General features: G+C 42.5%; 1 protein-coding gene across 1 annotated transcript in view; it reads left to right on the forward strand.

Annotated features, from left to right (window-relative positions):
- The window catches only part of LOC115159542 (astrotactin-2), a 421,339-nt gene that overhangs the window by 251,508 nt on the left and 142,954 nt on the right, over positions 1–26,877 (forward strand). The window contains exons 12-13 of the mRNA XM_029709358.1: positions 15,314–15,480; positions 16,221–16,409. Coding sequence (XP_029565218.1) covers positions 15,314–15,480; positions 16,221–16,409 — 356 coding nt within the window. The remainder of the gene's footprint in view (positions 1–15,313; positions 15,481–16,220; positions 16,410–26,877) is intronic.

A 26,877-nucleotide genomic window follows, 5' to 3' on the forward strand; every position in this document is an offset into this window, starting at 1 on the left:
AGAACTCTATGCCATCGTCTAAATGGTCTCACATTTCTGCGACTGCTGCTGTCGATGATTCAAATACCCTGCAACAAGCCACATTTATGTCTAAAAGAGAATTATAACAATGCCTGTTAAAGTATTATGGATCTTTCCCTGGTCTCTTTATATTTGCAAGTAACATTCATGCCAAGCAAACGGTTATCAATATTTTGCTTAAAAATGACTTACCAATGCGCAACTCTCTATTTCTGACTTTCCGGCTTTGGTTCCTTCAATAGCCTTTGAGTGCTTTGTCTACAATACATCAAGGTGTTTTTCAATGGTGCTCAGTATACATAATATTGTCTGATGACAAATGATTGTGATTTTCTACATTTGTACATTTTTTTTTAGCAGACACTCTTATCCAGAGTGACTTAGTGAGTAGTGAGTGGTGAGTGGATACAGTCAGTAGTGAGTGGATACATTTTCTCACTTTTTTCCATACTGATCCCCTGTGGGAGTCAAACACACAACGCTGCTATACCAACTGAGCCACACAGGACCGTCTCCTTAAGTATTTCTCCAGTAGCCATGATATTTCAGTTTACTAAACCCACAGCAGCTATGCACCATTAGCACTGTAATGTAATGAGGCCTCATAGGTTTCCATGTTCTTTGCTCTTTATTTATTGACATGCTTTCGTTTCCTCAAAGCACTGTCTTGACATATCACTGGTTCTGTTTTGATACGATTACTGACTGCCCCATTAAGACCCACATGGTTTATCGAAAACCTTGTATATGACACAACACACTGGTGTCAACCTGACTCCTCAGAGAGAGGAAATAGCTAAAATGTCCAATAACCAGCATGTTTGATTGCATTGCACTTTTAGTGTCATGACACAACCCAATGTTTTGTTATGGTTTCAGTTCACTGTCAGAAGTGTGACGTTTTTGAGTTGTGCATTTAGTGTAGCCTATATTCTTATCACACAAAAGCGAACTGCAGACATGAGAGAAACTGTCGCCATGCCAATTGAATCCAATATGCCTTCATTTCAAGGAATTAACATATACTGCATCAGAGTAATGGGAAAAGCTCATCTTGTCTGGTGTATATTTCCCTGCACTCCAAGGATCATTATCAAGTATTCCTGCAGTACATCTGAAATATATTATGAAATAAAAGAGAACAAGCGATAGACTAAAAGCGTATTAATTAACAGACTATCGACTGAGGTGCAATAAACTGAGTTCTAGCTTTGGGTTGATAAGGATGAATCTGGTTCCCATATGTGAAATTCTAATTAATTTCCTTGCATAATTCAGATCTCATTTGGAACGTTGCTGAATGGCCGCTGTTCCACCTCGCTAATTTGTTGCTAGCTTGTTAATTAAATGATTCAGTCCATATTCAAGCAAGTTGGCTATGTGATCCCAATGCCTCTCTGCCCATTGCCGAGTGCACTTTTTAAAGCATCAGTTAGAGTCAACTTGGTTGCTATTGCTATACATGAAAAGGTAGCATGTTGTTGTCAAACTGTTTGACTTTTCTTTATTCATGTTTATAGGAGTGTATTGGTTTTTGAGAACTGCAGTTTATTCCTCCAAAGTGAGTGATAACTTTACCGATTCACACATAATCTTGTACATTGCCTCCTGTATTGTGCCTCATCATGATATATGGATTGATATTAAACTGCTCTATAACAGAGCCATCTTGGTCCTACTCAATATGTTCCTGTCTTCGTTTGGACAGCAATGAGTTTGATAGAGATTCATGTTGTGTTTTAATAGGAATTAAAGGTCTTGTCTGTCTTAAATTATGAATGAAATAAATCCTTGTTTATTACCAACAGATCTTAAACATAATTTAACGGTTGTTATCCCCAACAAAGCTGATTGGTCCCCTTAAAAGATAACTAACCGTTTGAGCTTCGATTGTAAATCGATTCTAAGCATGCCCTTTAAGGCGCTGAAAAGGTGGCAGTCATTTTGATGATTAAAAAAATAACAACTCAATTTGTTCAAAGGTTACGATGGCCGTTTCAACTGCTGTTCATACTGGAAGCTAATTATCCTCCTACTCTCTAGGAAGTAGGCTGCTATTTGGTTTCTGCTTTTTGTTGGCACCAACACAAGGTACCAGTGATCAAATGCAATCACTAGGTAGAACAATTAATAGAACAGCTATACAATCCACGTGTTCCCAGCAATAACTATATGTTTTTAATTTAGCAAAGAAAGGCTACCAATCTCTGTCAAGGCTTTTCGGTTTCAATGTATTTTTTTTTCTCGCTCCAGTTTGGGCGTTATGATGCAATCAACGTGCAACTGTGTGTGTGTGTGTGTGTGTGTGTGTGTGTGTCTGTGTGTGTGTGTTAATGTTTATGTATGCATTTGATAAATAATACATTTTCGTCATATAATCATCATGCTCCATACCCCAGTAGGGTATCTACTCTGATAGCATAGAGAGATGATGATTAAAATTACAAAAATGGGTCGTTCCATGTCATTTCAGCAAGCAATGACACCCACCATCTCAGATTGTTCTGAAATTGTTTCTGCAGTTAGAAACATAAAATATTAGCATTCCTTTAACATTGTTTTGTCTAAATATAATTAGATCTCTGAGAAATAAGCTAATTGACTGCACGCAATTTTTGAATAAAAAAAAAAGTGTATTTATATAATATCCAATAAATATAGAACCTAAAATCAGATTTGAACCAAACCCCCGCCAAACCCACACCAACAGTATCAGTATCAGGTCTCTATGTCTGACAAATAAAACAAAAAAAGAAATGTCCGCTCACTGTCAACTGCGTTTATTTTCAGCAAACTTAACATGTGTAAATATTTGTATGAACATAACAAGATTCAACAACTGAGACATAAGCTGAACAAGTTCCACAGATATGTGACTAACAGAAATGGAATAATGTGTCCCTGAACAAAGGGGAGGGGGGGTCAAAATCAAAAGTAACAGTCAGTATCTGGTGTGGCCACCAGCTGCATTAAGTACTGCAGTGCGTCTCCTCCTCATGGACTGCACCAGATTTGCCAGTTCTTGCTGTGAAATGTTACCCCACACTTCCACCAAGGCACCTGCAAGTTCCCGGACATTTCTGTGGGGAATGACCCTAGCCCTCACCCTCCGATCCAACAGGTCCCAGATGTGCTCAATGGGATTGAGATCCGGCTCTTCGCTGGCCATGGCAGAACACTGACATTCCTGTCTTGCAGGAAATCACGCACAGAACGAGCAGTATGGCTGGTGGCATTGTCATGCTGGAGGGTCATGTCAGGATGAGCCTGCAGGAAGGGTACCACATGAGGGAGGAGGATGTCTTCCCTGTAACGCGCAGCGTTGAGATTGCCTGCAATGACAACAAGATCAATCCGATGATGCTGTGACACACCGCCCCAGACCATGACGGACCCTCCACCTCCAAATCAATCCCGCTCCAGATTACAGGCCTCGGTGTAACGCTCATTCCTTCAACGATAAATGCGAATCCGACCATCACCCCTGGTGAGACAAAACCGCGACTCGTCAGTGAAGAGAACTTTTTGCCAGTCCTGTCTGGTCCAGCAACGGTGGGTTTGTGCCCATAGGCGACATTGTTGCCGGTGATGTCTGATGAGGACCTGCCTTCCAACAGGCTTACAAGCCCTCAGTCCAGACTCTCTCAGCCTATTGCAGACAGTCTGAGCACTGATGGAGGGATTGTGCGTTCCTGGTGTAACTTGGGCAGTTGTTGCCATCCTGTACCTGTCCCACAGGTGTGATGTTCGGATGTACCAATCCTGTGCAGGTGTTGTACACGTGGTCTGCCACTGCGAGGACGATCAGCGATCCTGTCTCCCTGTAGCGCTGTCTTAGGCGTCTCACAATACGGACATTGCAATTTATTGCCCTGGCCACATCTGCAGTCCTCATGCCTCCTTGCAGCATGCCTAAGGCACGTTCACACAGATGAGCAGGGACCCTGGGCATCTTTCTTTTGGTGTTTTTCAGAGTCAGTAGAAAGTCCTCTTTAGTGTCCTAAGTATTTATAACTGTGACCTTATTTGCCTTCCGTCTGTAAGCTGTTAGTGTCTTAACGACCGTTCCACAGGTGCATGTTCATTAATTGTTTATGGTTAATTGAATAAGCATGGGAAACAATGTTTAAACCCTTTACAATGAAGATCTGTGAAGTTATTTGGATTTTTCAAATTATCTTTGAAAGACAGGGTCCTGAAAAGGGAGTTTAGTATTGAGCTGCAGCTTGGAGTAATGTTTATTCATGTTATGTATGTATTCTCAGTGAATTTAGTTTTGTTTTTTACATGTTCAGAAATATTCTCATTTTTGTGTCATTTCTAAAACCATGGGCATTAATATGGACTTGGTCCGCCCCTTTGCTGCTATAACAGCCTCCACTGTTCTGGGAAGGCTTTCTGCTAGATGTTGTAACATTGCTGCGAGAACTTGCTTCCATTCAGCCACAAGAATATTAGTGAGGTCGGGCACTGATATTGGGCGATTAGGCCTGGCTCGCAGTTGGCTTTCCAATTCATCCCAAAAGTATTCGATAGGGTTGAGGTCAGGGCTCTGTGCAGGCCAGTCAAGTTCTTCCACACTGATCTCAACAAACCATTTCTGTATGGACCTTGCTTTGTGCACAGAGGCATTGTCATGCTGAAACAGGAAAGGGTCTTCCCCAAACTGTTGCCACAAAGTTGGAAGCACAGAATTGTCTACAATGTCATTGTATGCTGTAGCTTTAAGATTTTCCTTCACTGGAACTAAAGGGGCTAGCCCGAACTAAGGGTCTTAACCCGAACCATGAAAAACAGCCCCAGACCATTATTCCTCCTCCACCAAACTTTACAGTTGGCACTATGTATTGGGGCAGGTAGCGTTCTCCTTGCTTCTACTAAACCCAGACTCGTCCATCAGACTGCCAGATGGTCCAAACCTGGTTGTATCAGGATGTAGGCTGGGACATAAACCTAACAACTTCAATTACACATTTATTTGAACAGGGGAATAAAACATCACCAAATTCACTGAGAATACATTACATAGGATGAAACAATACTTCTAGCCAGAGATCCATACTACTTGTCTGACATAGAGAACTAATTATATATACTGGTTGTTGTGGTGGGGTGGTGTGGGTGGGTGGCTGTTGACAATTTCTTTGGACTAACTCATGGTTAGAAAAGAGTTTGGTCCAAATCGGATGTTAGGTACTATATTTCTTGAATATTATGTGAATCCTATATACTAAAATGGCCAATTTGGGTGCAATAAATTACCTTCATTTCTCTTAGATCAAATTATATTTCAACAAAATAATGTTGCAGGAATGCTAGTCTCATCTGTTTCTAACAATATAAAAAATGTCAGAATAATCTGAGATGGTGGGTGTCAAAATCCTCTTTCTTGTTATTTTTGAGGTGGAATGACCCAAATGAAATGTTTATTTTTCCTGGTCTGTCTGTGAGGACAGAGTCCGCTGTGAATGAAATATAAATGAAGCAGGACTAATAAGATTGTTTCCCAGACTACCCCACATGGAGCCCCGGGGCATATGTTTGGACCAGTGGGCAATCTTATTAAAAGTTTCCACAGACTCTGCTCCCTCTCTCTCTTCCCTCCACTGTCAGCATTCAAACTGACTTCCAACAAACTCCCTAGCACAGTGTTGATTTGCAAAGAGGATGGACACCAGCATTGATGTGAGTAATACTGTCCCTCACAGCTCATTGAAATGCAGATACAACTATATCAAAGGCCTGGAGAGCTGTGTTCAACCTGTGATGTCAAAACTTAAAAGAGAGGGAAGGAGGAAAGATAGAAAGTATCACGGCCATCTTGTTCAATTTCCTCCCATCCTGAGTCTGGACTTTGAGCCATAAATCTCCAGCTAGGAGGCTGTTAGTTACCCCACCACTCATTTGTACTTCCAGGAAATGGAAATGATCTATTAATTGGTATTCTGAATTAAAGCTGGTGGCGAAAGCTCCCTGCCTGTGCCTACATGATTAATGCAAATATGTGCCAACGATAAAAACTTCCCTCGCACAGCATGTCTCAGCGGTCAGAGTTGTGGTGGTATTTTCTCTTTGACTCTTTTAGGTCTGCTTTACAACACCCCATGTCAAAAAGGAGTGACATACAATGGTGTTGCCAGCCACGCTTGGGCTTGAATTCCATTAAGTGACTAATTTCCTTACCCTGTCTCAAACTCAGAAGACCTATTTAATGCATTATGGAAATATATTCCCCATGAAGTCTATGTTTTGAAGTCACCGCTCATGTTTTTTCTTTGCCTTTGTTTCCTGTAAGCGAGGGAAATGTGGGTTCTCGTTGGAATTGCTGTGTATAGGAAGATTACTGGAAGCATATGCTTGTAAAGCGAGCAAGGGACTCAGCTTGTTCTATACAACAGGCCTACACAAATATATGTGTGAATTGAATAGTCCTGCATCAATGCCCCCCCCCCCCCTGCTCACTCAATGCACAGATAATCTGAGAGATACAAATAGTATGTGGAACCATCACTGTAACTGCATTTCCATTACTACATGTTTAGCTGATATTGCACATAAACACACCATAGAATAATGCTCCGTAAATTGTGTGCTGTTCTATCACAGTTTAAGGCTGAGTTAAGGCAGACTTTTCCCCTTCTGACAGACAGGCATGAGAACTAGCCTGCCTGGGGGTGTGAGTCGGTAGAGTGCCAACCCTGACACAGTCAAAGACTAAGCTAACCTTTAAATTGGCAAGGTTTGCCCCAAGGAAGCACGCATTGATCTGTGCTGAAGTGCACACACCTCCACACTCTTGATGTGCTCAATAGTCTTGCCAGGAGAAGTTCACGTGACTCTGTCAACTCTGTGGTTGTGTTGGTAAAACTTCAACGGTTACAGCTGAAGTATTCATCCGAGAGCTAAGAGGCTCAGTTAGTTCTGCTGCATTCATTGTAGCTACAGATACAGTGTCCATCTTCTTAATGGGTGTAGTCAAGGGAAGAGCAGATGGCATAATTTTATCAGGACATCACTCTGTTCACTTTTCCCTTTGGGACATCTTTGGGAATGTTGTTTGGGATGCAGTATGGCACTGATGCGTCATTGATTTCAGACCCATCTTATACTTTTATTCAGGCTGTCAAATTTAAATGATTTTTTGGAAATAATAGACAAGTCTTGGTTCGCTAGTTATGCATTGCTAAGCACTTTCCCCATTATATAACACCCCATTAGAATGTGGAGCACACTTTGAAAGTCAAGAATTAAATAATTTGTTCTGAGCAGGAAGTAAAAACTGTGTTCTGTTGCTCCTACTTAGTATGATATTGAAGAGATGTCTGGGGGAAAACATTGCCTCTTACCCCTCCCCATGAGCTCTGCCTTTTTCTTTATCCCCCTTATCACTGCTTGTCCCCAAGGTCCCGCGTTCTGGAAAGATGCACATCACAACTTTTCCTGCCCTGCTGAACAGCTCTGCTCATTAATCTACATTTCAATGCGTTATAATTTCCTGCAAATGCCTTTTCATAATTCACACCTCATTTCGCACACACTGGTGGTTAAGCGGGGGGATCGAGCCTTGTCATTTATAGGACGGGGGAACCCTATTTAGGGGACACACCTGGCACACCACAGAGACCGTCTGCGTGAAGTGTTTACATTAAGTCCTCTCCATGTCACTGGAATTACATCAAACCCGTACTGTCTTAAAATAGCATTGCTCCTGATTCAAGAAAATGTGTTTGAAACAAAAAATAACTAGTATTTTGACCCAGAGCTTTTGGTAACCTGCAAACCTTGATCGAATTCCACCCAAATTCATGCTCCAAGGCAAACATATTTTTATTCTGGGTGATGTCCTTAATATTAACTCAGGTCATGGATCTCACTGGGCTCAAAGGGCAGGGATAAGGCTTTAGGCCGACTTTTAAAGTTTTTCACGTTCAAGTGTATTGTCAGAGTCGATCACTGTGCTGTATAGTGGTCATGACTCCATCGGCCATAACAAAAGGCTTATTATTTTGCTTGGCTTAGTAGTGTAGTCCTCGAAAAACACACATTTTCCAGCTATTTCTAATAAAATAAGATACTGCATTATCACCACAGTACTTTGTATTATCCTGAATGTCTGTATTTTGAAAAAGGAAGGCCACACACATCATTTAACCTCCCTGATCCCTGAAATAAAAAAAGGATGCATCGCAATAGCATGTAAACACATTGATTAATCAAGGGTCGCCACACAGTAAGAATGACAATTGAATCAGTGCTTTTGTTTGATATCATAATCACAGTATAATCAAGGAGTCAAGGCAGATCTTTCATCCCCTGCTGGGCTGTGTTTTATGTGTTCACTGATAATATCGTGTCAGGGTAAAAAAAAAAGAAGAGAAGCAATTCAATTTGGCTCAGTCACAGCCCGACTGCACATTAAAGCGATAGAAAAAGTATTAAATCCAGTGACTTTATTCCCAACTGGCAGAGCAGTGCTGGGTTAGATATCCTGCGAAAGATTGCTGTTTCAATTTCATTCCCCTCTAATAGTTTAATGAATGCGGGAGCAACATTATTGTACTTAGAACCCTGATATTATCTCCTATCTGTTGGGACTAGATGAAGATGGAGGGAGAATAACAAAGCATCCTTTATTGAATTGAGCTCTAGCCACAATTTCTCCCTTCTTGTCCTATAGCTCTCTGTTCTGCGTGTGTGTGTGTGTGTGTGTGTGTGTGTGTGTGTGTGTGTGTGTGTGTGTGTGTGTGTGTGTGTGTGTGTGTGTGTGTGTGTGTGTGTGTGTGTGTGTGTGTGTGTGTGTGTGTGTGTGTGTGTGTGTGTGTGAGGCATTGCTACTTGACCATCTGGCATTACACATGGACAGTTGTGGACAAATCCAATGAATATTTAATTCCAGAAAAAGGCTTAGCAGTTTTTGAGAAACCTGACGACACCAAGAGATGAAATATACCAAAACAAGACAGTACAGTCTAAATCCCTGTAGTCATCACTGCCTTTGGTAGACACCGTTCCTTAGCTAAATACAGCTGTGTCATTTCATTATGAAATTAAGCATTGGAGAAATTAAAATAGACAACAAAACAGCTGGAAGAGACTTCACGTCCCTCTGAGGGGATCGTTTGTCATCCGTTTTTTTGGCACTCTTGGCACTCTCCTATGGATTTCCATGGGCATACATCTCTTTCACCTCCAAATCAGATCAAGCTGTCAAATAAATACACATTTTGATGTCTATCATCAGACAATATGATTCACCCTGTTAGTACCCTTACAATAAAGAAGTGTGTGTCCTGTATTGTTCTCAAAGTATAGTCTACCTGGTTTCTGTTACTTAAACATCCTAGTACATCGCCATTCATTATCAACCCACTAGTTATCTCCTGTATTTCCTCTATCTTGCCCTATCATTGCTAATTCCCTGGTGTTTCCACCAAGCTCCTTTCTCACCATATGGTATATGGTGACATATGGGGGTCAACGACAGCTATCACCTTCCTGACCATTACTTCATATGCTGGGTGCTAAGATGTAACTTAAAAAATAAAGCATTTTAATGTGTCTGTCATCCTAGGCCCCAGTCATTAAGAAAAAGGATCTTAGTAAATTGCACAGAGCCTGATTAAAACTTGGCGTGTTGAAAGGTGATTCGAAAAAAATGAATGGCTTACAGTCACGTGATGTGGTGTATTGGGCCTCGGAGGCGTGTGTCTGTTCTCTAAGTTCCCATATTTATCCACTTTGGCCTCATGATAGATCAGGATATAGCGCTGTGCCGTCATTTATGGAGCAGCCATTGGGTGTTTACTGTTGCCGTTTAGGAATGCTGGGTAATTGTTTTGCCATGTTTTATTTGTTTTCTTAAACTGCCTCATTTTATTTGTTTTCTTAATCTGCCTCATCGACACCGTGTCTATTGCCCATACTCCAATGCTGATCAATATTGCAGCCTGACAGGCTCGTATAACAGCACTTCGAAGGCTCTCCAGTGTGAGTGAGTCAGCTCTCCCTCTACCCTCTTCTATCCTCCCCTCCAACACTTCTCCTCCTCCTCACCCATCTCTTTCTACACCATCTGAGTGCTTCATTTCTTGTCCCCCCCTTCTCCACTCTGCATCGCCATACAGTACACGGGAGTCACAGATGAGACCCGGTATCGATTAGCTGAGCAGCAGTGCACGGGTGCGTGTAATCCTCTATAGGAATGTTATGGACTGAACCGTGGTAAGATAAGGTCTGATTGTATCCCTATAGAACCTGTAGTGAAGTTGAGGTGCTGTTAGATCTTAGTGAGGAGCAATTTTGTTATTATTTTTTATTTTATTTTTCACCTTTATTTAACCAGGTAGGCTAGTTGAGAACAAGTTCTCATTTGCAACTGCGACCTGGCCAAGATAAAGCATAGCAATGCGACACATACAACAACACAGAGTTACACATGGAATAAACAAAACATACAGTCAATAATACAGTAGAACAAAAGACAACAAAAAGTCTATATACAGTGAGTGCAAATGAGGTAAGTTAAGGCAATAAATAGGCCATGGTGGCAAAGTAATTACAATATAGTAATTAAACACTGTAATGGTAGATGTGCAGAAGATGAATGTGCAAGTAGAGATACTGGGGTGCAAAGGAGCAAGATAAATAAAGAAATAAATAAATAAATAAATAAATACCGTATGGGGATGAGGTAGGTAGATAGATGGGCTGTTTACAGATGGGCTATGTACAGGTGCAGTGATCTGTGAGCTGCTCTGACAGCTGGTGCTTAAAGCTAGTGAGGGAGATATGAGTCTCCAGCTTCAGAGATTTTTGCAGTTCGTTCTAGTCATTGGCAGCAGAGATCTGGAAGGAAAGACGACCAAAGGAGGAATTGGCTTTTGGAGTGACCAGTGAGATATACCTGCTGGAGCACGTGCTACGAGTGGGTGCTGCTAAGGTGACCAGTGAGCTGAGATAAGGCGGGGCTTTACCTAGCAGAGACTTGTAGATAACCTGTAGCCAGTGGGTTTGGCAACGAGTATGAAACGAGGGCCAACCAACGAGAGCGTACAGCTCGCAATGGTGGGTAGTGTATGGGGCTTTGGTGACAAAACGGATGGCACTGTGATAGACTGCATCCAGTTTGTTGAGTAGAGTGTTGGAGGCTATTTTATAGATGACATCACCGAAGTCGAGGATCGGTAGGATGGTCAGTTTTACGAGGGTATGTTTGGCAGCATGAGTGAAGGATGCTTTGTTGCGATATAGCAAGCCGATTCTAGATTTAATTTTGGATTGGAGATGCTTAATGTGAGTCTGGAAGGAGAGTTTACAGTCTAACCAGACACCCAGGTATTTGTAGTTGTCCACGTATTCTAAGTCAGAGCCGTCCAGAGTAGTGATGCTGGACGGGCGAGCAGGTGCGGGCATTGATCGATTGAATAGCATGCATTTAGTTTTACTTGCGTTTAAGAGCAGTTGGAGGCCACGGAAGGAGAGTTGTATGGCATTGAAGCTTGTCTGGAGGTTAGTTAACACAGTGTCCAAAGAGGGGCCAGAAGTATACAGAATGGTGTCGTCTGCGTTGAGGTGGATCAGAGAATCACCAGCAGCAAGAGCAACATCATTGATGTAAACAGAGAAGAGAGTCGGCCCGAGAATTGAACCCTGTGGCACACCCATAGAGACTGCCAGAGGTCCGGACAACAGGCCCTCCGATTTGACACACTGAACTCTATCAGAGAAGTAGTTGGTAAACAAGGCGGGGCAATCATTTGAGAAACCAAGGCTGTCGAGTCTGCCAATAAGAATGCGGTGATTGACAGAGTCGAAAGCCTTGGCCAGGTCGATGAATACGGCTGCACAGTAATGTCTCTTATCGATGGCAGTTATGATGTCGTTTAGGACCTTGAGCGTGGCTGAGGTGCACCCATGACCAGTTCTGAAACCAGATTGCATAGCGGAGAAGGTACGGTGGGATTCTAAATGGTCGGTAATTGGTTTGTTAACTTGGTTTTCAAAGACCTTAGAATGACAGAGTAGGGTAGATATAGGTCTGTAGCAGTTTGGGTCTAGAGTGTCACCCCCTTTGAAGAGGGGGATGACTGCGGCAGCTTTCCAATCTTTGGGAATCTCAGACGATACAAAAGAGAGGTTGAACAGGCTAGATAATAAGATCCTGGTGGCATGGAAATGATAGATTCTGATCAGACCCATGTGCCAATGAGAAGATGAAGAAGCCTGCATGATGTTATGAGCAATATATTACTGTATAGACGCCATAACGACAAGTTCTAACAGTCAAGTTCCAGAATGATACTGTGAATGACAGACACCCATGGGAGCAGTACAGTATTGATTGGTTTAGCTGCATTGGACTGTGGTGTGTGTGTGTGATGTCACAGGGTTAATGTTAGCCTGATACAGTATGAACTCATTGCCCTTGCACACCAGGATTCAGTGCACTTTTCCAACAAAGCCTGAGGATGTGTTTATCAGCCTTGGATCTTATCAGTCTACAGTCTTCTTATCACAGGAACACACCATAGCTACTTTATCTGCAATACAGTTATACTGCTACACTAAATGTCTCTTTAGCATGGCCTTATTGCAGATAGCTGTGAGCAATCATCACAAGGCTTTCGACATAAAAGGGGCTTTGAGAAAGATTAAGCACACTTCCTGAAATAGGTAGTTCAAAAATATCTCACTCCCTGAAATTGACCAATTTCAATGAGATACATGTCATTTTAAGGCTCTATATTAAACTCTACACTACTCTATACTGAAATCATACAATATGTAAAATGCCTCTTTTTATCAGAGCTGGCCATATAGCCTAGGCCTATGGTATCACCTCACATGTTCAGTCTTTCGGCCACTTAGCAGCCATGAGATGTCAGTGAAAGGGTGATGTCACACTCTGAATGCTATCCCACAATTCCCAGGGGTGACACTCCACTCTGGCCTCCCAGACATCTAGCCATCCATCAGGATCGAATTATCTGTCAGCTGGTATTATGTTTGACATCAACATCACTCTGCTGTTATTATGGCTGCCCATCATCCAAATAAGATAAACCCCAGATATGTCCCAACAACAATAACAGCCGCCACTACAATCACAGAGCAGAGATATTACTGGGTTGTTTAGATTTTCATCAAATAAGAGGTATTTGGGGTGTTTGCATGCACTAATACAAATGTCCATGCATATTCAGTGTGTTTTTTAAGATTTGAAAAGGGTTTTTATTTGTGAGTGTGTACAGTAGGTGTTGCATCAGATTTGGTTTTGGATTACATAAAACGATGGTTGTCCTGTCAAAATCACATAAGATAGCAGACAACCTATTGTTCTGTCCCTTTTTGTTGTGTAATCACACCATGAATGTAGGCCTACGCTAAACAGGTGCAATTGGCGGTGGGTTAAAACATGCAGGAAATGACTGCTACATTTAGGACAAACCTACTTCTGAAAGCTTGTCAGCAGTTGGATTGTGCAGTCATCTAATTACTAAAATGTCAGAGACTGTCTGGTAGTACCACTGTGTGATAGCAGCACTGTCAGGTTATCACAGCACTAACTCCCTAAACTCTGCTCTGCTCTAGCAGAGCTTTCAAATCACTCTACTAATCTGGAGTAAACACACACCATATAGGCCTCAAGTCATTTTAAATAAGTCACTTTTTATCAGGCCAATTTTGGGGGATTATATCTAAGTACTACCGTTTGCTGATTTGAATGGTATTTTGAAGTGGTGTATGCACTTATGCTGCACTCTTGTGCTGTATGCAATATTCCTTATCCAAGTGAGAGTCTCTATAATTGACTTGCAGTTTATCCATGTGGTTGAGATTAATTTGGAGAGCTCTGTTCTGATTGCTTTCCCTGATTAGCCAATCAACACTTCATCAAATCCCCACTGACTCTTGAGGGGAACCCTGGGAGATGGAGTTCTTCATCACTTTCCTCATTTTTGTTAATTAAAGCAGACCATCTCGCTGTCTGTCTCCTGGTAATTGCTGGGTCCTGATCTGAATAAATACACTACATGACCAAAAGTATGTGGACACCTGCTCGTCGAACATCTTATTCCAAAATCATGGGCATTAATATGGAGTTGGTCCCTTCTCTGCTGCTATAATAGCCTCCACTCTTCTGGGAAGGCTTTCCACTAGATGTTGGAACATTTCTGTAGGGACTTGCTTCCATTCAGCCACGAGCATTAGTGAGGTCGGGCACTGATGTTGGGCGATTAGGCCTGGCTCGCAGTCGGCATTCCAATTGATCCCAAAGGTGTTTGATGGGGTTGAGGTCAGGGCTCTGTGCAGGCGTTAAGATTTCCCTTCACTGGAACTAAGGGGCCCGAACCATGAAAAACAGCCCCAGAACATTAGTCCTCCTCCACCAAACTTTACAGTTGGCACTATTCATTGGGGCAGGTAGCATTTATCTGGCATCCGCCAAACCCAGATTTGTCTGTCGGACTGCCAGATGGTGAAGGGTGATTCATCACTGCAGAGAACGCATTTCCACTGCTCCAGAGTCCAATGGCGGCGAGCTTTACACCACTCCAGCCGATTCTTGGCATTGCTCATGGTGATCTTAGGCTTGTGTGTGGCTGCTCAACCATGGAAACCCATTTCTACCGATGAGCAGATATTGTGCTGGCGATGCTTCCAGAGGCAGTTTGGAACTCGGAAGTGAGTATTGCAACTGAGGACAGACAATTTTTACACACTACGTGCGTCAGCACTTGGGGTCCCGTTCTGTTAGCTTGTGTTGACTACCACTTCGCGGCTGAGCCATTGTTGCTCCTATACTTCACAATAACAGCACTTACAGTTGACCAGGGCAGCTCTAGCAGTGCAGAAATGTGACGAACTGACTTGTTGGAAAGGTGGCATCCTATGACGGTGCCACGTTGAAAGTCACTGAGCTCTTCAGTAAGGCCATTCTACTGTCTATGTTTGTCTATGGAGATTGCATGGCGGTGTCCTCAATTTTATACACCTGTCAGCAAAGGGTGTTGCTGAAATAGCCGAATCCACTAATTTGAAGGGGTGTTCACATACTTTTATATTAACAGTGTATGTTGACCTCTCTCTCTCTCTCTCTCTCGCTCTCTCTCTCTTGCTCTCTCTTGCGCTCTCTCGCTCTCTCTCGTGCTCTCTCGCTCTCGCGCTCTCTCTCCCTCTCTCCCTCTCCCTCTCTCCCTCTCTCTCTCTGTTTCTCTCTCTCTCCCTCTCTTTCTCTCTCCCTCTCTCTCTGTTTCTCTCCCTCTCCTGTGCATCTCTCTTGCCCCTCCAGTGTCCCGACGGGCTTCGGCCGATGAAGGACGGCTCGGGTTGCTATGACTACTCAAAGGGCACGGACTGCACGGACGGCTTCAATGGGGGCTGTGAGCAGCTGTGTCTCCAACAGCTGGTGCCCCTACCAGACAACCCCAGCTCCAGCAACATCCTCATGTTCTGTGGGTGAGTCAGCCAGTGGCAGGATACATGCAGCATCAGGGAAGAAGCCCCTTTAAAATGTCTTCTTTCCTGGGCAACCTGGGTCCAACAATATGTTCTGTGGGTGATAATTAGGCAATTGTTGATAACACAAATAGAGCATAAGAGCAGCTCTTTGCAATAGGTTGTCTAAATCAGCTGCTATTGAACTCTAAGATGGTAGAAAGACAGCTATAGCCTTTCACTGAAATGGATGGGCAAAAAATACTGTTAGAAACAACTGTGAGAGTGATCCTCATTTATACATGTGAACTGTGAGATTGATTCTCATGTTCACCTCTTAATTGGCAGTTTATGAATGGTCTACAGTATAGAACGTTGATATGGAATTCTACTGTAGGCTACTTCACGAGTCTGCCAGTGTGTCTATGTTCGTTTCATTAGCATTAAGTAAATGTGTGCTTTGTGGATCACAGCCATTTCTGAAGTAGACAACGCTTAATGTGCAAATCCAACCACAGTCTTCCTTTAACGCAGACAAGTCTGGGTTTAAATGTTTGATGTGCTTACACAATGGCTTTCATTTGAAATATTAGACAGCTAACAATACATACTTCTGCAATCTGTTAGTTCTTTGAGCTCGGTACACGTTCTCTACTGGGAAGTTAGGATATTTTGTGTGTGCGTGAGTAGAGTCCATAATACTAATATCTCTGCCTCTGCATTATGTGCTTGTTACACATAAACCCCACTCCCCAACCCAGGTGTGTGCAGGAGTACAAGCTGGGGGCCGACGGTCGCTCCTGTCTCCTCCAGACAGAGAACTGTGAGGGGCCAAAGTGCCAGAGGCAGGACATTCGTTTCAATGACACCCTGTTTGGGGAGATGCTGCACGGCTACAACAACAAGAGCCAGCAAGTGAACCTGGGACAGGTCTTCCAGATGACCTTCCGGTAAGTTCTCCCCCAGAGGAGGATATGTCATCCATATTACTGTTGTGTACCTGTGGTACCTTCACAGGGGATGTTATCCAAGCCATATCACTTTGTGACATCTGGCTTTGGCTTGTCGCTTTTTGGATACAGCTAGGGGGCAGGAGCTTTCCTAAAAATGTTGTGGCACCTGTAGTGGTATTGGGTTGACCCTTAGGGCATGTTGCTTTGACTATTTTGATCTGTACTTTACACCACTGGGTTTTTAGACAGGGTGGCATGACAGCGATAACGAATTAGGCCAAAGCAGTGGTTAAGTAACTCTATGGACCCTTTGTGTAAGTTTTGTCCTCTTTTGTATGGTTGAAGTCAGCATATAAACTACCAAAAACAATGCATCCAAGTTGGATCCTTGGGACATTCATTCTCATCAGTCCCACTACACAATAAGACTCCCAATGAGATCTTGGCGGTTCGAATTCACAGGATGTATTCCAGAGAGAAATTTCAGGATAAGTGTCAACATGAGTAAAAGCAGTGTTTTCTTTTATCAGTACTGGTGAGTGATATATCTACACGGTGGACAATCCTATTTGCAGCTCTAACACAGCACAGTGATGAAGTTTCTCCATTAGAGGATGAGTGTTGAGACAGACAGCACTGTCAGCCCTCTCAAAACCCCAGTGTCTGGCTGATAGCAAAGACAAATGTTAGCTGCAGGGGGACACTGCCATAATCAAAGACAACGAGACAGGGACTGTCTGCCTGTCTGAAGCACACACACACCAACATGCACGCATACAGATGCACGTGCACACACTGTTGCTCACACACACACGTGCGCGCACACACTTACACACACACATATACACACACTTACTCTTATTCACTGCTCTACCCATTCTCTGACTTGTAACAAGCCAAGAAAGTGCCTTTCAATCAAGCACTGTTGATGAGCGCCGTCCAGTGATGATAACAGGGATGATAACAGGGATGATAACAGTGATGATAACAGTGATGATAACAGGGATGATAACAGGGATGATAACAGGGATGATAATGCTAGTCTAAGCAGTCCAGAAGATTTGTTTCCGCCATCAGGTCAACCCAATCTGCTTCTCCTGACTCTCATCGATCTGACTGAATTGTTCTATGGATTATATGGCTGCTCTCATCTTTTCCAATTATGATCATAGGATAACCCACACAGTCTGAACAGCTTTCTCCCACTCTTTAAATATTGTGTGTATGACTGTATTAGTCCAAGCAGAGGAGAGAGTCACCATTGACAAATGTCAAATCTTTTTTGTTCTGAATGACTGTGATCAAGGGGACTCTCTCCTAGATTAATTTCATAACAAACTAACTCAAAAGGGTAAACTAGGATGACTGTTATTGTATGATATAATAAGTTATTATTCAAATGTCACAATAGCAAAGCCAAGCTGAGGTGTGAAAGTCCATAATTTTGTCCAGAGCCTATCGTTTGTTGCATGTAGCAGTATGCAGGTGTTGAAAAGTTCTGACACAGTGTTCTTTTCATCCCAATTAACTCTTGGATAAATATGTGTTTTGTCTTAATAGTTTTCTGTCATGATGTTATTTTTTCCTTTAAAGCTGGAATCCTTAATGGTGAAACTGTTGCTGCAACCTAAATGTAAATCTGTCTCCATTTAGTACGATATGTTATGAATTGCAATTTTTTTGTGGCTAACGTTAGCTAGGTGGCTAACGCTAACATTAGTTAGGTGGCTAGACTAGGGATTAGGGGTTAAGGTTAGGTTTAAAGTTAGGAGTCAGAATAAAAGTATGAAGGTTAGGGTTAGCAGTTGCAAAGTAGCTAAAAAGTAACAGGTAGTTGCAAAGTTACCAATTAGCTAAAATGCTAAAGTTGTCCGTGGTGAGATTTGAACACGCAACCTTTGGGTGGCTAGATGTGCGATGTTGCTATACGCCTACCCATCCACCCCGACCAACCTCCTGTGATGCGTGATGCTCCCCACCTCTGCTTCGTCAACAAAACCAAAACAATAACAACAGCCGTGGGGCGGACAGTGGCACTGGTTCCATCTTTAAAACTGCAATAAGCTTTTAAGTTCAAAAGCTGCAATAAGTCGCTAGTGGTCATCCAATGTGATGCAACAGTAACAATATTGTGCCTCTAGCCTGCCTGAGAACCGCTATATTCATTGGTTTTCATTTTCCCTGTCGGGTCAGATTTTCCCGCTAGATTTTATGCTGCTTATAATGAGCATTGTGGGTGACTTTAAAACAGTTAGAGTTTAATGGCTGTGATAGGAGAACACTGAGGATGGATCAACAACATTGTAGTTACTCCACAATGCTAACCTAATTGACAGAGTGAAAAAGAAAGCCTGTGCATCTTGTTTGCAATAAAGCACTAAAGTAACACTGTAAAAAATGTGGCAAAGCAATTAACCTTTTGTCCTGAATACAAAGTGTTAAGTTTGGGGCAAATCTAATACAACACATTACTGAGTAGCGCTCTCCATATTTTCAAGCATAGTGGTGTCCGCATCGTGTTATGGGTATGCTTGTAATAGTTAAGGACTGGGGAGTTTTTCAGGATAAAATATTTCTAGAATGGAGCTAAGCACAGGCAAAATTCTAGAGGAAAAGCTGGTTCAGTCTGCTTTCCAGCAGACACTGAGAGATGAATTAGTCTTTCAGCAGGACAGTAACCTAAAACACAAGGCCAAATCTACACTGAAGGTGCTTACCAATAAGACAGTGAAAGTTCCTGAGTGACCGAGTTACAGTTTTAACTTAAATCTGCTTGAAAATCTATGGCAAGACCTGAAAATGGTTGTCTATCAATTATCAACAACCAATTTGACAGAGCTTGAAGAATTTTTTAAGAATAATGGGCAAATGTTGCACAATCCAGGTGTGGAAAATGTGATTCTAACACGCATTGACTCAGTGCGTTGAATAATTATCTGATCAAGATATATTAGTGTCTTATTTGTAGTACATTTTTCTTCCACTTTGACATTACAGAGTATTTTGTGTAGATCGTGGTCAAAAACTGACAATTAAATCAATTTTAATCGCACTTAGTAGCACAACAAAATGTGGAAAAAGTCAAGGGGTGTGAATACCTTCTGAATGCACTGTAGCTAGGACTGTGCCGGTCACAAAATTTAGTCAGCCGGTGATTGTCAAGCAACGACCTCCTTTTCCATGTGGGAAAAAATGGTGGACAGAGACTTGCTAGCTACGTTAGCTAGCTAGCTGGGATTTTCTACAAGGAATATGCCTCCTGAAAAAAAAAGATATTCTCCCAAGTGGGTGTGACACCTACTCCAGTTGCCTGCTGCACTGCTGCATGGATTCCACCTGGCAATCTATTCACCATCAGCCCTGGCCTGTCTCCCCCTGTCTGGTACAGATATCCTCGCCACACTCCCCCGTCTCTCCTGAGCTTTCACTCGCCTCCAGCACCCACGCACTGTTGGAGTGAGTGACTCCGAACTTACAATGGCTAGCCCCAAGTTGTTATAATTTTTTATTGTGCTTTATGCTATTTGCCTCATGACTCCTGCATGCTTTGTTGACTATGAACTTGCTTGTTTACCCAACTGTGGGACAAACTATGTTTGTCAGCACTGGCCTGTACCCTAAATACCCAAACTCTCTCCTGACCCCTTACACTAAGTCTGAATATGTCCTGCTAGGTGACCTAAACTGGGACATGCTTAAACCATTTGACCATGTCCTAAAACAATAGGACGCCCTAAATCTTTCTCAGATTATTACCAATCCCACAAGGTATGACTCCAAACACCCAGAAAAGGCTACTCTCCTTGATGTTATCCTCACAAATAATCCTGATAGGTATGGTGTTTTCTGTAATGACCTTAGTGATCACTGTTTTACAGCCTGTGTTCGTAATGGCTGCTCAGTGAAACGACTTGTCCTGATTTGTAATAAACACTTGCTATAAATCTTTAATTACCTGGCCTCTGTAAATTGGTATAGAATCAGCTTGATCCCCTTTGTCGAAGAGCTTGGGCCTTCTTTTTTTATATTTTCAGTGGTATTGTTAACAAACAAGCCCCATAAAGAAAATGAGAATTAAAAACAGGTTCAGCCCCTGGTTTGACCGTGATCTGGCAGCCCCTGGTTCGACCGTGATCTGGCAGAGTTACTCCACCTTAAGAATTTCATTTGGTGAAAAGCTCGGCACATGCATACTCAGGCTGACTGGCTCTCTTTCAGGCAAATAAGAAATAAGTGCACTCAGGCTATCCGGAAGGCAAAGTTAGTTACTTTAAAGAGCAGTTCTCTCTCTGTGGGTCTAACCCCAAGAAGTTCTGGAAAACGGTTAAAGACCTGGAAAAATAAACCCTCCTCCTAACAGTTGCCCATGTCCCTTAATGTTGATGATATGGTTATTACTGACAAGGAGCACATGGCTGAGCTCTTTAATCACCACTTCATTAAGTCAGGATTCCTATTTGACTCAGCCATGCCTCTGCCTGTCCAACATTTCCTAATCTGCCACCCCTTCTAATATTACTAGCTCTGATGCTCCTCCCTCTTTTCCCCCTGCCCCGTTTCAAAGTTTCTCCCTGCAAGCGGTCATTGAGTCTGAGGAGCTCCTTAAACTTGACTCCAAAAAAACATCTGGGTCTGAGGGTTTAGACCCTTTCTTCTTTAAGGTTGCTGCCCCTATCATTGCCAAGCCTATCACTGACATTTTTAACCTGTCTCTCCTCTCTGTGTCACGATGCACTAGAAGTGAAGGAGGGGTGAAGTCAGGCGCAGGAGGCCAAATACTAGGCAGGGAACAAGGAAACCCAACTGGGCAAAATCCACAAGTACAGAGTCGGGACACAGCCCAGGATAAACGTCCTTTCAACAAAATACACGAGAGGAAAAACAATCCCCAAAACCCCACGACAGGAAACACAAACAATCCCGCACAAACCTAAACCTAGAAAGGCAGACTAAATACCCCACTAACAAACTCAACTCAAAACAGGTGATAACACAAGACAGACAACACCAAACGAAAATGAAAAGGGGATCGGTGGCAGCTAGTAGGCCGGCGACGACGACCGACTCTGTGGACGTTCCCATTGCTTGGAAGGCAGCCACAGTGTGTCCTTAATTTATAGGGGAGATCAGGCTGATTCTAACTGTTATAGGACAATTTCTATTTTGCCCTATTTATCAAAAGTGTTGGAAAAACTTGTAATCAACTGACTGACTACAATAATCAACTGACTGGCTTTCTTGATGTCTATAATATTCTCTCTGGTATGCAATCTGGTTTCCGCTCAGGTTATAGATGTGTCACTGCAACCTTAAAGGTCCTAAATGATGTCACCATTGTCCGTGATTGTAAGCAATGTTGTGCTGCTATTTTTTATTGACTTGGCCAAAGCTTTTGATATGGTAGACCATTTCATTTTTGTGGGTCGGCTAAGGAGTATGGGTGTCTCTGAGGGGTCTTTGGCCTGGTTTGCTAACTACTTCTCTCAAAGAGTATAAAGTCAGAAAATCTGCTGTCTCAGCCACTGCCTGTCACCAAGGAAGTACCCCAAGGCTCGATCCTAGGCCCCACGCTCTTCTCAATTTACATAAACAACATAGCTTAAGCAGGAAGCTCTCTCATCCATTTATATGCAGATGATAGTCTTATACTCAGCTGGCCCCTCCCCGTATTGTGTGTTAAACACTCTACAACAAAGCTTTCTTAGTGTCCAACAAGCTTTCTCTGCCCTTAACCGTGTTCTGAACACCTCCAAAACTAAGGTAATGTGGTTTGGTAAGAAGAATGCCCCTCTCCCCACTGGTGTGATTACTAACTTAGAGCTTGAGGTAGTCACCTCATACAATTTACTTGGGAGTATGGCTAGACAGTATACTGTCCTTCTCACAGCACATATCAAAGATGCAGGCTAAGGTTAAATCTAGACTTGGTTTCCTCTATCGTAATCGCTCATCTTTCACCCCAGTTTTCAAACTAACCCTGATTCAGATGACCATCCTACCCATGCTAGATTAGGGAGACGTAATTTATAGATCGGCAGGTAAGGACGCTCTCGTGCGGCTAGATGTTCTTTACCATTCGGCCATCAGATTTGCCACCAATGCTCCTTATTGGACACATCCCGGCACTCTATACTCCTGTAAACTGGTCATCTCTGTATACCCGTCGCAAGACCCACTGGTTGATCCTTATTTATAAAACCCTCTTAGGCCTCACTCCCCCTATCTGAGATACCTACTGCAGCCCTCATCCTCCACATACAACACCTGTTTTGCCAGTCACATTTTGTTAAAGGTCCCCAAAGCACACACATCCCTGGGTCGCTCCTCTTTTCAGTTCATTGCAGCTAGCGACTGGAACGAGCTGTAAAAAACATTCAAACTGGACTGTTTTATCTCCATCTCTTCATTCAAAGACTCAATCATCGACACTCTTACTGACAGTCGCATGATGTATTGTTGTATCTACCTTCTTGCTAGAGGTGGACCGATTATGATTTTTCAACACCGATACCGATTATTGGAGGACCAAAAAAAGCCGACACTGATTAATCAGCAGATTTTTATGTATATATATATATATATATTATTATATATATATATAATGACAATTACAACAATACTGAATGAACAATGAACACTTATTTGAACTTAATATAATACATAAATACAATATATTTAGTCTCAAATAAATAATGAAACATGCTCAATTTGGTTTAAATAATGCAAAAACACAATTCTGGAGAAGACAGTAAAAGTGCAATATGTGCCATGTAAAAAAGCTAACGTTTAAGTTCCTTGCTCAGAACAGGAGAACATATGAAAGCTGGTGGTTCAATATTCTCAGATCTTCAAAATTCCCAGTTAAGAAGTTTTAGGTTGTAGCTATTATAGGAATTATGCATTGACGCATCGACTATTTCTGTCTATATCATTTTGACTATTGGATGTTCTAATAGGCACTTTAGTATTGCCAGCCTAATCTCAGGAGTTGATAGGCTTGAAGTCATGAACAGCGTGTGAATCAAGCATTGCTAAGAGCTGCTGGCAAACGCAGTAAAGTTTGAATGAATGCTTACGAGCCTGCTGCCGCCTACCACCGCTCAGTCAGACTGCTTTATCAAATCATAGACTTTATTATAATATAATAAACACAGAAATACGAGCCTTTGGTCATTAGTATGGTCAAATCCAGAAACTATCATTTCGAAAAACAATACGTTTATTCTTTCAGTGAAATACGGAACCGTTCCGAGAAGAGAAGTGACACAATTTCCCTAGTTAATATTGCCTGCTAACATGAATTTCTTTTAACTAAATATGCAGGTTTAAAAATATATACTTGTGTATTGATTTTAAGAAAGGCATTGATGTTTATGGATAGGTACATTCGTGCAATGATTGTGCTTTTTTCGTGAATGTGCTTTTGTTAAATCATCCCCCGTTTGGCAAAGTAGGCTGTGATTCGATGATAAATTAATAGGCACCGCATTGATAATATGCAATGCAGGACATGATAGTTAACCTAGTAATATCAGCAACCATGTGTAGTTAACTAGTGATTATGTGAAGATTGATTGTTTTTTTATAAGATAAGTTTAATGCTAGCTAGCAACTTACCTTGGCTCCTTGCTGCACTCACGTAACAGGTGGTCAGCCTGCCACACAGTTTCCTCATGGAATTTATTTATTTATTTCACCTTTATTTAACCAGGTAGGCAAGTTGAGAACAAGTTCTCATTTACAATTGCGACCTGGCCAAGATAAAGCAAAGCAGTTCGACAACATACAAAAACACAGAGTTACACATGGAGTAAAACAACATACAATCAATGATGCAGTAGAAAAAAATAAGACTATATACAATGTGAGCAAATGATGTGAGATAAGGGAGGTAAAGGCAAAAAAAGGCCATGGTGGCAAAGTAAATAAAGTATAGCAAGTAAAACACTGGAATGGTAGATTTGTAGTTTGAAGAAAGTTCAAAGTTAAAATATAAATAATATGGTGCAAAGGAGCAAAATAAATAAAATAAATAAATACAGTAGGGGAAGAGGTAGTAGTTTGGGCTAAATTATAGATGGGCTATGTACAGGTGCAGTGATCTGGGAGCTGCTCTGATAGCTGGTGCTTAAAGCTAGTGAGGGAGATAAGTGTTTCCAGTTTCAGAGATTTTTGTAGTTCGTTCCAGTCATTGGCAGCAGAGAACTGGAAGGAGAGACGACCAAAGGAGGAGTTGGCTTTAGGGGTGACCAGAGAGATATACCTGCTGGAGCGCTTGCTACAGGTGGGTGCTGCTATGGTGACCAGTGAGCGGAGATAAGGGGGGACTTTACCTAGCAGGGTCTTGTAGATGACCTGGAGCCAATGTGTTTGGCGACGATTATGAAGCAAAGGCCAGCCAACGAGAGCGTACAGGTCGCAGTGGTGGGTAGTATATGGGGCTTTGGTGACAAAACGGATGGCATTGTGGTGACAAAACGGATGGCACTGTGGTAGACTGCATCCAGCTTGTTGAGTAGGGTATTGGAGGCTATTTTGTAAATCGCCGAAGTCGAGGATTGGTAGGATGGTCAGTTTTACGAGGGTATGTTTGGCAGCATGAGTGAAGGATGCTTTGTTGCGAAATAGGAAGCCAATTCTAGATTTAACTTTGGATTGGAGATGATTGATGTGAGTCTGGAAGGAGAGTTTACAGTCTAACCAGACACCTAGGTATTTGTAGTTGTCCACAAATTCTAAGTTAGAACCGTCCAGAGAAGTGATGCTGGACAGGCGGGCAGGTGCAGGCAGCGATCGGTTGAAGAGCATGCATTTAGTTTTACTTGTGTTTAGGAGCAGTTGGAGACCACGGAAGGAGAGTTGAATGGCATTGAAGCTCGTCTGGAGGGTTGTTAACACAGTGTCCAAAGAAGGGCCAGAAGTATACAGAATGGTGTCGTCTGCGTAGAGGTGGATCAGAGATTCACCAGCAGCAAGAGCGACATCATTGATATACAGAGAAAAGAGTTGGCCCAAGAATTGAACCCTGTGGTACCCCCATAGAGACTGCCAGAGGTACGGACAGTAGGCCCTCCGATTTGACACACTGAACTCTGTCAGAGAAGTAGTTGGTGAACCAGGCGACGCAATCGTTTGAGAAACCAAGGCTACTGAGTCTGCCGATGAGGATGTGGTGATTAACAGAGTCAAAAGCTTTGGCCAGGTCAATGAATACGGCAGCACAGTATTGTTTCTTATCGATGGCGGTTACGATGTCGTTTAGGACCTTGAGCGTGGCTGAGGTGCACCCATGACCAACTCTGAAACCAGATTGCATAGCGGAGAGGGTGCGGTGGGATTCGAAATGGTCGGTAATATGTTTGTTGACTTGGCTTTCGAAGAGCTTAGAAAGGCAGGGTAGGATGGATATAGGTCTGTAGCAATTTGGGTCAAGAGTGTCACCTCCTTTGAAGAGGGGGATGACAGCAGCTGCTTTCCAATCTATGGGAATCTCAGACGACATGAAAGAGAGGTTGAACAGGCTAGTAATAGGGGTTGCAATAATTTCGGCAGATAATTTTAGAAAGAAAGGGTCCAGATTGTCAAGCCCAGCTGATTTGTAGGGGTCCAGATTTTGCAGTTCTTTCAGAACATCAGCTGAATGGATTTGGGAGAAGGAGAAATGGGGGAGGCTTGGGCGAGTAGCTGTGGAGGGTGCAGTGCTGTTGAATGCAGTAGGGGTAGTTAGGTGGAAAGCATGGCCAGCCGTAGAAAAATGCTTATTGAAATTCTCAATTATAGTGGGCTTATCGGTGGTGACAGAGTTTCCTATCCTCAGTGCAGTGGGCAGTTGGGAGGAGGTGTTCTTATTCTCCATGGACTTTACAATGTCCCAGAACTTTTTAGAGTTTGAGTTGCAGGAAGCAAATTTCTGTTTGAAAAAGCTTGCCTTGGCGTTTCTAACTGCCTGTGTGTATTGGTTTCTAACTTCCCTGAAAAGTTGCATATCGCGGGGGCAGTTAGAATGCAATGTAATTGGCCATAATCGGTGTCCAAAAATGCCGATTACCGATTGTTATGAAAACATGCCGATTAATCGGTCAACCTTTACTTCTTGCCCTTTGTGCTGTTGTCTGTGCCCAATAATGTTTGTACCATGTTTTGTGCTGCTACCATGTTGTGCTGCAGCTGCCATGTTGTGTTGCTACTATGTTGTTGTCATGTTGTGTTGCTACCATGCTGTGTTGTCATGTGGTGCTGCCATTCTATGTTGTTGTCTTAGGTTTCTATTTATGTAGTGTTGTGGTGTCTTGTCGGGATGTGTGTTTTGTCCTATATTTTTATATAGGACAGCCCCCGTCCCCGCAGGACGCCTTTTGCCTTTTAGTAGGCCGTCATTGTAAATGAGAATTTGTTCTTAACTGATTTGCCTAGTTAGATAAAGGTTAAATAAAAAATAAAAGTTAAATAAATAATACAAATAAAT

Source organism: Salmo trutta, chromosome 23 (genome assembly GCF_901001165.1).
Source record: "Salmo trutta chromosome 23, fSalTru1.1, whole genome shotgun sequence".
In the NCBI taxonomy this organism is placed as follows: domain Eukaryota; kingdom Metazoa; phylum Chordata; class Actinopteri; order Salmoniformes; family Salmonidae; genus Salmo; species Salmo trutta.